Source organism: Fusarium redolens (genome assembly GCF_020744475.1).
Source record: "Fusarium redolens strain MPI-CAGE-AT-0023 chromosome Unknown BKA55scaffold_7, whole genome shotgun sequence".
NCBI classification, from domain to species: domain Eukaryota; kingdom Fungi; phylum Ascomycota; class Sordariomycetes; order Hypocreales; family Nectriaceae; genus Fusarium; species Fusarium redolens.
The window spans coordinates 1,029,040-1,041,380 of NW_025763670.1; the positions used below are offsets into that span (position 1 = coordinate 1,029,040).

The 12,341-nt window shown below is 48.0% G+C and overlaps 7 protein-coding genes across 7 annotated transcripts; 3 read left to right on the forward strand and 4 right to left on the reverse strand.

The window, feature by feature from the left end:
- Window positions 1-1,226: 1,226 nt before the first annotated feature.
- BKA55DRAFT_345502 (uncharacterized protein) lies at window positions 1,227-4,425 on the forward strand. The gene is made up of 2 exons (XM_046185773.1): window positions 1,227-1,549; window positions 1,658-4,425. The coding sequence occupies exon 2, from the start codon at window positions 1,718-1,720 to the stop codon at window positions 4,010-4,012; it is 2,295 nt and encodes a 764-aa protein (XP_046050079.1). The 5' UTR covers window positions 1,227-1,549; window positions 1,658-1,717; the 3' UTR covers window positions 4,013-4,425.
- Window positions 4,426-4,739: 314 nt separating this feature from the next.
- BKA55DRAFT_593484 (uncharacterized protein) lies at window positions 4,740-5,685 on the forward strand (the record flags this gene model as incomplete). Its single annotated transcript, XM_046195559.1, has 2 exons — window positions 4,740-4,815; window positions 4,865-5,685. 2 exons carry the CDS (start codon window positions 4,740-4,742, stop codon window positions 5,683-5,685), a joined length of 897 nt encoding a protein of 298 aa, XP_046050080.1.
- A 97-nt stretch (window positions 5,686-5,782) lies between these two features.
- BKA55DRAFT_689336 (GRIM-19) lies at window positions 5,783-6,506 on the reverse strand (the record flags this gene model as incomplete). The annotated part of the gene is made up of 4 exons (XM_046199338.1): window positions 5,783-5,831; window positions 5,885-6,037; window positions 6,167-6,273; window positions 6,456-6,506. 4 exons carry the CDS (start codon window positions 6,504-6,506, stop codon window positions 5,783-5,785), a joined length of 360 nt encoding a protein of 119 aa, XP_046050081.1.
- A 282-nt stretch (window positions 6,507-6,788) lies between these two features.
- On the forward strand, window positions 6,789-7,677 carry BKA55DRAFT_345534 (uncharacterized protein). Its single transcript, XM_046185774.1, has 2 exons — window positions 6,789-7,084; window positions 7,153-7,677. Exons 1-2 carry the CDS (start codon window positions 6,953-6,955, stop codon window positions 7,588-7,590), a joined length of 570 nt encoding a protein of 189 aa, XP_046050082.1. The 5' UTR covers window positions 6,789-6,952; the 3' UTR covers window positions 7,591-7,677.
- A 705-nt stretch (window positions 7,678-8,382) lies between these two features.
- On the reverse strand, window positions 8,383-9,485 carry BKA55DRAFT_689338 (general substrate transporter; the record flags this gene model as incomplete). Its single annotated transcript, XM_046199339.1, has 3 exons — window positions 8,383-8,600; window positions 8,649-8,779; window positions 8,836-9,485. 3 exons carry the CDS (start codon window positions 9,483-9,485, stop codon window positions 8,383-8,385), a joined length of 999 nt encoding a protein of 332 aa, XP_046050083.1.
- Window positions 9,486-9,732: 247 nt separating this feature from the next.
- Window positions 9,733-10,288, reverse strand: BKA55DRAFT_737590 (general substrate transporter; the record flags this gene model as incomplete). Its single annotated transcript, XM_046201369.1, has 4 exons — window positions 9,733-9,772; window positions 9,823-10,078; window positions 10,128-10,179; window positions 10,223-10,288. 4 exons carry the CDS (start codon window positions 10,286-10,288, stop codon window positions 9,733-9,735), a joined length of 414 nt encoding a protein of 137 aa, XP_046050084.1.
- Window positions 10,289-10,769: 481 nt separating this feature from the next.
- BKA55DRAFT_689340 (uncharacterized protein) lies at window positions 10,770-12,006 on the reverse strand (the record flags this gene model as incomplete). Its single annotated transcript, XM_046199340.1, has 2 exons — window positions 10,770-11,479; window positions 11,529-12,006. 2 exons carry the CDS (start codon window positions 12,004-12,006, stop codon window positions 10,770-10,772), a joined length of 1,188 nt encoding a protein of 395 aa, XP_046050085.1.
- Window positions 12,007-12,341: the final 335 nt, after the last annotated feature.

The following is a 12,341-nucleotide window of genomic DNA, read 5'->3' on the forward strand; positions in this document are numbered from 1 at the left end:
AGTGATACGAAATGGGATGTAATGATGAACATATAGATGGTCAGGTTGAGTGGAGACGCGTTGATTTGAGTTTTTGCGATAGATACCAGTGTTATTGAAGAATTTTGGTATTGAAGTTTGTGCTGCCTCCACTTTTACTACATTGGTGGTTATTGAAAGAGTAGCTGAAGTTGTAGCGGTTTTGCATGGATTGTATGATGCCTGTTGCGTTTCACGATGTTTGCCACAGGCTCGACAACACTCAGGGCAGCACTCTTGATAGTCTGTAATACTACAGGAATAAACACACCGACAAAGTTGACCTGGTATACGTATACAATGCGCATGTGACTCAATTGTCCCATTCTGAGCCTGAGCTCAACTGGTGATGGATTTTCGCATCCCGAATTGATCTAGGGTAGATACTGACACGCCACCAACTGAGACCACTTCTGCGTTGCGAGACAATGGAAGCTAAGATGGAGCCCCACACAAGCTGTCCAAGTGATAGCCTCGGCCATGGCATCCGTGATCAAGTAACAAAGGATCAAAACAGTTGAGTGACTTAACCAAGAGATAATGCCATTGCTTTGACCCAAATGAGTGTAATAGCTTAATTCAATTCTTTGTGCTTTGCCTTTTTCTCAGGATTCAAGCTGTAAAGTATAACTTGAGCTTGCTGCATTGATGATTGAATGATGTGACGGGGGGTCAGCACCCTCCAGCTCCAGGTACAAAAAGGGCGGGTCTTCCCACCTTTGTTTCTCTGAGCGGCAGTTGTACTGTATCGAGCCCATCATAGGACGAAACATAGTGACCTATTCTTTACCTGATTGGTTCATTTGTGGTAAGCTCTCTTTATGACCCTGCTGATGGATGTTGTTAACATATAACTTATATCAGTGACTGTACGACAACAGCCTTGACGTCCAATTCTGACATCTTATCGCTCCCCGCGTCTCGTGTTACTCCACATTTCTATTCCGACATTAGACTTGAGTTGCTCTTTGTTTCCATTTCTTCTTCGTCTTGATAAGATAAAGATAACTAGTGAAACAACAAAGCTTCTGCTGTCTCGTCCAACATCACGTCGCATTTGTTACCCCAGCGCTTGGACCAACTCTACGATCGCGATCGCGGAGAATCAACTGCGCCACCAATTTACATTACGGTACGCCTCGCGATAACGTTCCAGCGCCTCCGATTAACTTAGTGGGCTGCCACGTGATCGCGCTCATTGAAAGCAGTACAAGGAAGAAGCTGGTCCGCGCTACGAGCTGTGCCAACCAAGTGCGTCACCTTGTACGAGCTTTCTTTCGTAGCACCAGAGACAAAAAACACCAGCGAAACGATTCAAGCTATCAACACGATTTAATTCTTTCAGTACAATTATTTACGCTGTCCAAACCTGCACCGAATTGTCCATTGGGAAGAATTAACGCGATTCGGACTGCGATTCGACGTGCGATTGTGGCGCGCTGATTCACTTTCGCGACGATCTGCTGGTGAGGCCATGGGCTTGACTGGTGCGCCTGCGCCGCGAAGGATTAAAGAAAGGGGAGCTCTCTAGGTATGTTTCTTTGTCATTAGGAATCACTAGCGAATTTATCCACACCCAGCCTTTCACCAAGCTTTGCCTGGCAAGTTCCGATGAATGCGAGCTAATCTTCAAGACTAGAGGCTACCGATATCATCGCAAGAACCCTTACAAACATTTTACCTATCAACGATATACACAATGCACGACAAAATCGTCCCCCTAGGCTCGCGCCTACATTACCCCATCATCGTTACAAAACTACTCAAGAAGCCCGGCGATACGATCAAAAAACAAGAAAGCATTTTTGAGTACAAGTTCCACTGGAAGCGCAAGGTTAACGAAGAGACTTGGAACGATGAAACCACATATACCGAGTTTGACAGCCCTGCCGAAGGCAAACTCAAACAATGGCGCATCCTTGAAGGCCAGGAGATCGTGGCCGACTCGCCCTGTCTGATGGTTGAAGAGGCGTGCGGTCATGAAGTTCAGGTGCAGGGTCTTTGCAGTTTGTGCGGCGCTGACATGACTGAGATCAACTGGGCGAGTGATAACCTCGACACAGATCGCGCCATGATCAACATGAGCCATGACCAGACGGTCTTGAGAGTTAGTGAAAGCGTCGCTACAAAGGCTGAGCACGAAAACCAGAAGCGCCTACTCAGACAACGGAAACTGAGCCTCGTTGTCGATCTTGATCAAACCATTATTCATGCTTGTATAGAACCCACCATCGGGGAATGGAAGAACGATCCGACGAATCCTAACTACGACGCTGTGAAGGATGTTAGGGACTTTCAACTTAATGATGACGGTCCTCGCGGATTGACCAGCGGCTGTACATACTATATCAAGCTTCGACCTGGACTGATGGAATTCTTGGATGAGGTTTCCAAGATGTACGAGTTGCATGTTTACACCATGGGCACACGTGCTTACGCCCTCAACATCGCCAAGATCGTCGATCCCGACCAGAAGCTTTTTGGAAACCGGGTCATCAGTCGCGATGAGAATGGTAGCATCACTTCCAAGAGCTTACAACGTCTGTTCCCCGTCAGCACGGACATGGTAGTTATCATTGACGACCGAGCCGACGTGTGGCCTATGAACCGACCGAACCTTATCAAAGTTGTACCATACGATTTCTTCAAGGGTATTGGCGATATCAATTCAAGTTTCCTCCCCAAGCGAACAGATATTCTACCTATACTCAAATCGAAGCCGGTGGAAAAGGGCGTGAAATTGGCGCCGAAAGCTTCGCCCATGGATGAGATTGCTAGAATGAGCGGCGGAGACGATGCAGCCAGTCTAAAGGTCCAGGAGGAAGAGCAGGAAAAGACACTCGAGAAGCAAATCAAGGACCGGCCTTTGCTCCATATGCAGGAAGAGCTGGACAAGGAAGATGACCAGCAAGAAACGAATGCTAGCGAATCACCACCTGTACACCACCGAAACGTTCTTGTCGATGACGATGAGGAGCTTATCGCGCTCCAAGACCACCTTACAGATTTGCACACGGCCTTCTACGAAACATATGACCGGCGACGAGCGGAAAGAAGAGAGAAAGAGGGAACACACCCACCTGCGCATAGCAAGTCCAAGCGAAGGGCGTCTGTTGACGACGGCGTCGACTTATCTATGGTACCGGATGTCGGCGACATTCTTGACGAACTCAAGTCCAATGTCTTGTCTGGTCTTGTGATTGTGCTATCAGGTCTTGTGCCCTTGGGCGTGAGAGTGGAGGAGTCAGAGATCGGTATGCAGGCTCAGAGTTATGGTGCTCAGGTCCTGGATACAGTATCGAAACGAGTCACACATCTTGTCGTTGCCGCATCACGCCCTCGTACGAAGAAGGTGCAGCAGGCAGCAAAAATCCCTAGCATTAAAATCGTCAACCAAAACTGGCTCACCGACTGCCTAAGTCAATGGAGACGACTCGACGAGCGACCTTATTTTTTAGAGATTCTCGATGCTGATAGGGAGAAGGGAGGGGATGATACAACCGAAGTTGCATCGGAAGCCGACGAAGCTGAAGATGCGCAGACGGGGCAAGAGCTTAGGGATTTCGACTGGGGAGAAGCTGAAGATGAACTGGCCGAGTTCCTGGATGATGGTGTTGACGACGGCGACGTGAGCATTGCCCCCACGGTCACAGAATCAGATGTGGAATCCGTGGACGGTCAGAACTCGAAGGGCATCAAACGTAAGGCTGATGCCGATGAGTCAGACGACGACGGCTCAAATCTCGGCGAAAGTGTCCTAGCCAAGAAACAACGTCTGGTTCGAAATAGGGGCGCTTCTGGTCTCCGATCAATACAAACACCCAACGGCGACGACCAAGATACAGAAGACGGAAGTCTACCTACACCAGTACCAACAGGCGACGAAGCTGTGGAGGATAGGGACAAAGAGCCTTTGGTGAATGTTGACGATGGTGCAGATTTTGATGAAGATGAGCTGGAGAGAGAGTTGCTAGCTGAGTTGATGGCGGACTGAGCTGAGATGCATTACCGGCGAACTGAAGACTTGAAACCTCGGGGATGGAGTCAGGCGCGATATGGAATAGGATATTTTTACCCTACATTTACATCAGTAAAATGGAGATAGAAGCGTGTACATGACGGAGGGGAGTTGGTTGGTTTGAGATTTGTACTGGTAAATATGCTATGTAATACCCCGAAGCATGGGCAATCAAGTCTTACAAGCACGTTATTGTGTCTAATCTAATTTGATGATTGGTCTTGTGAAACGTGTGAGCCATTGTGTGTCACATTCGCTTGTTTGTCCCTCTGATCGGAGAAGGCTTGAGGCTTGAAATAGATTACGCTCCACCGGCGATTTTGCCGCCGATTTTTGACCAAGGGACAGGGATGATTAACTATCCCGCGCTAACAGCTTTTGGTGCAAACCAAACCTGAACGGGATAGTGAAAGCTACTGTAGAAACCCGTCCAACATCGGGGATCTATCATGCCGCTTCACTTAGAAAGACACTCAATAGACAACAAAGTCATGACGTTTAGTGTGTGGCTTTGTAATTGGAATTGCACAAGGGGAAATGATGACGGGAGAACGAAATGTGTATAAGAAGGACGAGTCATCCCTTGGTTGATGGTAGAAGCAACTCTTGTTACATTCGTACAACCACATTAGAATCAACATAACTCCTTTTATCTACAACTCCGCTGTTTGTCTTTATTTCAAGATAGCGATTTATCTTAACCATGGCATCCTTCAAAGGCTTCAATCCAGAAACCGACATTCCCTCTCTCGCTGGAAAAGTCATCCTTGTCACCGGTGGTCCGTCTCCCTTCTCGCTCTTCTCAATCCCCTACTAACAAAACACCAGGAACTTCCGGTCTAGGCCGCTCCGCCATTCTCACTCTTGCCTCTCAGAATCCGTCTCACATCTACTTCACCGGCCGCTCCTCAAGCTCCGCATCGTCTCTCATATCCTCCATCTCCCCCGTTCCTGCAACATTCCTCGAATGCGATCTTTCGTCCATCGCAAGCATGCGCTCCGCAGCGAAGAAGTTCACGCATGATCGATTGGATGTCTTCATCGCAAATGCGGGAATCATGGCTGTTGATGGACTTACTCAAGATGGACTTGAGTTGCAGTTTGGGGTTAACCATGTTGGCAATGCGACGCTTTTGATGGCTCTTTTACCAATTATGCAAAAGACTGCGGAACAAGGGGGTGAGGTTCGGTTTGTAAGTGTTACTTCACTCGGATACGCAGGCCATCCAAAGAAGGGCATCGAGTTTGAGACGCTTCATTCACACCAAGAACATTTACCATTTGGTACATGGAGCCGTTATGGGCAGAGCAAACTCGCCAACGTCGTCTTGGCCAAGGAGTTAGAACGACGATACCCTGCTATCAAAAGCGTTGTTGTCCATCCCGGTGTTATTGCTACGAATTTGGTCACAGGCTTGGGATTCTGGAAGAGAATGTTCGTGTATGTTACCAACCCAACTATGATGACCGTTGAGCAGGGTGGCTATAACACTGCTTGGGCTGCTGCGGGAGATGTCAAGAGAGATGAGGCAGTGGCGTTTTATGAGCCAGTTGGCAAGGCAAACAAGGGAGATGAAATGTGTTTTAGTGAGGACTTGGGGAAGAAGCTGTGGGAGTGGACGGAGGAGAAGATTGAGAGTGTCAAATAGTCACAGTTGAGGTAGTCAATGTCTTCCTTGTGACCTTTCAATTCCAGATAAAACCACTTTGTTAAAACATATATACAAGCTTGCGTCTTTCCACCGTTTAGTTTGTAGTAGGAGGGGGTGTAACAGCGAAAGTCGGCCTCACGAATCTGCCCTGTATTAGCATTTCCCATAAATAATACCTTTTGATGAGAGAACTAACCGGTCGCTGTTGTAAACCTTGGCATTGTCACCAAGCAACTCCTTCTCGCGCTTCTGGTCGGCCAGGTATCGACGGACCTGATCGCGGTCTTCTTCGGCTTGAAGGAGGGGAATGAGGTTAATGCGAGCCCACATCTTTTCACGGCCGAGTTCGCTGATAGTTGTTAGTATTGAATTCGGTAGGTGGTTGTTTTCTGTTATAGGGAATTGTGCTCGCAAGGTGTTTGCTTGTCGGCGTGTTTCGTTGAAGATGCATGTTCGGCTGGAGGGAGAGATAACGTACTTGGCCTCGCGCATGCCGCCGATCAGCTTATACCAGCCATAGCCCATAACAGCGCCCATTCCGAGGAGGAGGATACCAGGACGGAAACCCTTCGCGGGGAGGTTTCGCTACAGAAAGTCAGTTAAACGTCTTCCAATGACTTTCAATCGTTCCATCTCTCTTCGGCCCTCGCAATCGATCGTGACACCCGCCCAACCCATTCAACAAAATCTCCTCAAACCAATTGATCCCACAAACACCCTGAAACGACACATCCTCCCAATTGCACTCCCGTAAACTTCCAACGCACCTTGTACTGGACGGGCTCATACCCGCCCCGAGGGGGCATATCTTGAGGCATGCTGGGCAATTATGAATGTCGCTCGCTGGTCTCGAATGTCGCTACTGTCGTATCGTCCCTCGTGCGGGCGGGCTCGTCGTTTGCTGTCGCGTTGGGCGGTCTCGGTTTGTGAGGTGATTGATTGAATTGAGCTGCCAGTCAATTCCGGTTGACAGACTTGACCGATTACGTAAGGGGACTGGGGAGCTTTAGGTGCTGGGATGTGAAAGTGGGTTACATAAGCGGATTGGCCAGTAGATTTGTAGGGATTAGCAAGTGAAGGCATCGCCATTGCCTTGAAACAATTAAGGTTGTTTGCTTTGTCTTTATGTCTTTGTACTTGGGTGATTCATAGCAACAATATATGAAAACATGTTTTCATCTCGAGGAATCATGTTTATTTACTTTCAGCCTTTCACTGCCGCATCTTGACCAGTTGGCTTACAGTGACAGCTTTATTCTATGCGATGAAATCACTCACCGTTATCGACTCGTGTTTGATGAAAACATTCGCTTCGATTAAGTTGCGTTTGAGTGTGCTCTTTCAACTCTTCAATGTTTGTTGTAAGATCATTAATGTTTGTTGTAAGATCATTAATGTGCGTTTGTCCACCATCAATGCTGCTTCATAGCGTTTGTTAATGCAGACGTTTGCTTCACAGAGCAGACTTGCAGAGAATGCGGCTATAAAGATCTCCCCTTCATCCCAACATCTCAAGATCTCCGCAGCTTTTTAAATAGAGATCTCACGATGGAGGAGGACATCCCTGAAAGCTACAGGCCAGACCCTCCAGGCAACATCGAAGCGATATGGCACATGTGCCATACTCCCAATACAGATCTCTTTCCCTATCCAAACAACAAAAGCCCGATTATCCCATCAACATCAGATCTAGACGATGACTGGCTTCTCGCCGCATCTAGAAGAGTAAGCATTTTCATGAATCGCAGCACCAGCCCCAACATCCGTCAGCAAAAAGACGAGCACATCCAATTCTTCTTCTGGACGGCTCTCGACCGATCAAACCGCCGCTACAAAGACGTCAACGCTCCTAACGCACGCCTCTGGGAATTCCACGATATGCACGGTATGCTGGCCTGGTAGCGCGAGATCACGCACTCCCCGCATCTCGAGGAGACACAACAAGCCCATGAAGACGGTCTCTGGCGCCATGTGCTTCTCAGTTCCCCCTGGTTTGACTGCCCTATCTTTGAGGACTTGCTGCGCAAGCCGCAGATAAGGAATGGCGAAGTTAGGAAGAAGAACGGAAAGGTTCTTATGATGAAGCGAGATCCGCGTTTTGTGGAGTTGGAGGACAAGTTCCTGGAGCGATGGTGGTTTAAGGCGGCTAAGTTGAAGTTGAGGAGGTTTGACAATGGAGATGCGGTGCTGCCAATTACGGCGAAGGGTTACAGGGATATGTACGGCGAGAAGGCGATGGAGTGGAAGATTGAGGAGGAAGAGGATAAAGCCTATGAAACGGCCGAGAGCGTCAATGGTGAGGAGGCGCACAGAGAGGATGATGATGCTGATGATGAAGCGTCTATCTGACGACGAATTATCTGGAGAGGAGTTGACGTCTGAGAACTGGCTGCAGGTGAATATGGACTGAGGACGAGGTGTATCAAGTAGCCACCATGTCTCACGTCGAATCACACACAGAGGAGCTCAAGTAGTAGCATCTGCACAACCTCTTTCGACTCTTAAAACATCTTCGATGTTTCTTCCCTCGCATCTGTAATCTTATAATAACTCTATCGCTGAAACAGCCGCCTATTACAGCCCCTTCTAGGGGAGGCAAGAAAACTTAAGATACATATCCCAATGACAAAAGGACTTAGGTGAGTTTAGTGTAGGTTCAGTGGACCTTAGACTAGTTATTTATGGCACCTTGCTTCAAGGTCTGAAGTTTTCTTGCTCCCTGAGGCCCTTCTCCTCAGGGCCAACTCCTACAACAGGACTTCCATCCTCAATCTCTTCCCTTCGGATGTCTTCCTGCTCCTGCTGAACATACTTCTCAGGCCTCTTCGCAATGATGGCATCCCTATCCTTGATGACAATGAGTGCCGGGTTCTCTCGAAAGTAGGCATCCATATCTTCAAGTTTTCGGTTCGCTGAGAATAAGTTAGCTTTGCTCATGTTACTTGAAGCGCTGACATTACATGTTTCGGGGTACAGAAAGTAGATAACTGGTAGGAACAAGGCATTCGTGACAGTCCATACAATCCAGAAGCGCCAACCGAGATTCTGAATGCCAATAGGGGTAATTTCCACGACGATGAAGTTTGTGATCCTGCTGCCTGTCAGTCCCATACTCAAACACAAACACAAAGACTGGCTGATGCATACCAATTCGTCCCAGTAGCAAGCGCTGCCCCCTTTGTCCTCATGGGAAGAGAATTCACTTCAGTGGGATACAGCCATGGCACCCCTAACATCCCGACTCCGAAAGAAATGAAGTAAAAGAAAAAGAACGCCACAGAGGCCGATCCCAGCGGCTGCTTCATATCACCAACAGCATACCTCAGAAGAATAGTAATGACCAAGAACGACAACAGTTGACCAGACGTGGAGAGTAGCATAAGTCCTCTGCGTCCCCATCTCTCAACAAGAAGAATCGCCATTGACGAGAAGACTAGATAAGACACTGCGTTGCAAGCGGAGAGCAGACGAGCCATGCTCTCAGAGAGACCAACGCTGTTGATGAGAACTGTGGGCATGTAATAACTCATGATATTAACTCCGCCGAATTGTTGCATGAGTTGCGAATTTGCTCCAAGCAGCAAACGTCGAAGGGTCTTGGTATCGGATGTGTCTTTGTTACGACGGAGGAGGATATCCTTCCATTTCACAGCGTGTTGAAGTTCATAGTCAACGCTGAACTGAATCTCATGCAGTTGAGCTGTCATGACTGGGGATGTCATGGGCTTGTCTTTAATGCAGGCGAGGATCTGTGTTGCTTCTTGTGTGCGATCGTGGGTGATGAGCCAATTGTTCATTATCAGCAATTGAACCGAGAGTTATATGCGTGACTGACCGTGGAGATTCAGGAAGCCATGGAACAGTAGCAAATAGGAAAAATATGAATACAAATTGGAACGCTAGAGGAAATCTCCAAGCCACAGAGCCTTGGATGAAAGAGAGTCCGTAGTTGGTCCAATTGACGAGGCAGAAACCAGCAATGTTCATCGCCATCTCTAGAATGACGAGTTTCCCTCGCAATTTGGCTTGTGCTGTTTCAGTTTGCTATATCGACGCTGTAGCGGTATTGACACCATTGCCAATCCTATCCCAATCAGTATGTACCTGTATAGTAGGCTGTAACTCAAGACTCACCCTAGGACTATTCTCCCCACGATCATCTGCGGAAGACTATACGACGTAACCTTTATAACAGTACCAATAGACATGATCACTGTACCGACGATAATAGCCTTCTTCCTCCCAAGTCTTTCAGCTATAGTGAACGCAATGACAGCGCCGACAAAGCACCCAATGTCGTAGATTGCAGTTACAGTGGCAAGAAGGTTGGTCTTTGTTGGGCCGACGAGGTTATGAAGTTTGAGAAAGTCTTGAGTTACGACGACACCACCTGAGAGAGTTAGAGGTTGAGATTTGCGAAGAATAGATGGACAACTGACTGAAAACGCCTTGGTCATAGCCAAATAGTGTCATGTCAGTTGCGCATGCAACCTGTGACGGTTAGAAGGTGTAAGTGAAAGGCCGTGTGACGAACTGTAATCCAGAAGGTGAGCCATCCTCCTCTGTAACCGAAGAAGGGCTGTTTTGATGCTTTGGCCATTGGTCAATCTCTTCCTTTAATAGTTCAAAAATATCCTGAGATAAAGGTGATTGGAATGCAAGAATGATGTAGCAGATGATGCACATCGTTACCAAGCCTGTCAATTGGCTTATATACCCAAATCGCCATCCTCAACTTCCATTTAGCAGCCTCATGCAAGCAGTTCCCGAGTTATCCCCATACTATCTGTCTGAAGGTATAAAAGATGTATTATTTGGCTGCCTGGACCTCACCTGACCTTCTCTCGGTCGCCATCGACCCGAGATGCAGTGGTGATAAGAGGTGCTGTTACATTAGCCTGAGTGCAACCAAGGGAGATCTCATCCTTGGGGAAATCATTCTTAGCGAGCGAGTCGAGCAACTTCACTTGGAGACGACAAGGATGATAATCCTCCTCACGTGTTGTTGACATATGATGAGCTGAGATATTTGTACATGACTCTATTTTCGCAATGCAAACCCTTCCAATTACTCAAACATGCTAATAAGGAATACTATTCTCCAGTCGCATCTGTCTCAACGACACATCGTTCACCACATGCTCCAACCCCAAGCACGTGATAGCAGCGGCATGAGACATGATTATAGGCCAAGTACCCTTCTTCTCGACCTTGAAGAAAAATCGAGAATACTCATGGGCCACGTTTTCCCAGGCGCTGTACACTATGGGGTGCAGCTGTGGTTCCCCCTTTGCCTGCCACGTTACCGAAGCACTGTGTTGATACTTGCGATATGTGAAGGCGCACGCTTCATTAACCCCGCCGTTCCATATTATAAGCCTCTCCAACTTTGGCATGCGCATCGCAATTTGCGCAGCAGTTTGTAATAGTCCGTTGATCTTGAAAGAGTCGCCATCACGGGTGAGCAGTCGGGACGTCAGCGTGAGGGAACGCAACTCTTTCCATCGCCAGTTTTCTTGACACTGGCCGAAGAAGTCAACGGCGTCAATCATGAATGAAACGGAGAGACTCTCAAGCGAAAGACTTGTTCTAGCGAATGCCTGAGAAAGTACTTGTTGCATCGACGGTACTGTGTCTGGCGGAGTCCCCATGACCTGTTGGAAAAGGCGTCGAAACTCCTCTGTGTAGTGACGAGATACCGTGTTGAAGTACTCATCACGATCTTGAAAAACAGTCATCGACTTGACGTTCCTGAAAGAATCAGGTACCATCAACAGGTATTGTGCATATGCTGCGAACATGTCAGCACTTGAAATTGCAACTCGAAGTTCAAAACTTACTGTCGACAACACCGGATTCATACTGAATATCTGAGACATCCCAAGTCTCAAGGGTAATCTCTTCCAATCGGGGAAGTCGCTCGAATATGCAGGCAAGAGTACTTGCTGTAAATTGACGCCGGCATTGCCGAGGAAGAAGAAACTTTGTCACGGCTTGGACAGGGGGCGCATATCGCATGTCGAATCCCACCTGCGTAAACAATGTCGTTAGTGCATCATGGGGAGGCATTACAAGCTCCTTGGGTTCGGGATTCGATAAGAGACGCATATGTTCGTGCTCTTCACCTGGCGCTCCATAGTGATGCCCCTTGAGCCACTCCTCCGAGTAGTTCTTGGGCTCGTACGCATTGATCTCCAGTGTCAAGTCGTTCCGCGCTGGCCAGGATTGCAAGGCACGAAACAAGTGTGTTACAGCATCGCTGATAGTCGAGATACCGGGGCGTAGCCCGTATTGATCGTGCCAGAATCCATGATACATGATATGTTCAACGTCGAGCCAGATGTGTTTGACGAGTAGTCTGTGTCGATCACGCAACCGGCTAAGGCTCTGAAATACCATTGGAGTCCTGTCATGATAGTCCGAAGATGAAGCTTGAATACGAAGGTGCCGAAAGGTCTTCTCAATGGTGTCGCGTCATTCTAGCGAGACGGGAGCATAGGGCGCGATACGGTCGTGAGTAACGACGTACCCTAATATCATACCGCGAATCTCTTGAGGGAGTGAGATCCAGCGAGTCATTGTGTTTTATGTACGCGGGAGAGTTCGTGTTGAGAGGATGTGGTTAATAGAAGTTAAAGTGAACGAGGAGTAGA

Excerpts from the sequence above, each read along its gene's own strand:
- BKA55DRAFT_345502 (XM_046185773.1), top strand. The coding sequence starts at position 1,718 with ATGCACGACAAAATCGTCCCCCTAGGCTCGCGCCTACATTACCCCATC.
- BKA55DRAFT_345534 (XM_046185774.1), top strand. The coding sequence starts at position 6,953 with ATGAAATCACTCACCGTTATCGACTCGTGTTTGATGAAAACATTCGCT. Across the intron at positions 7,085-7,152 it reads TTTGTTGTAAGATCATTAAT|ACTTGCAGAGAATGCGGCTA; the intron begins GTGCGTTTGTCC and ends TTCACAGAGCAG.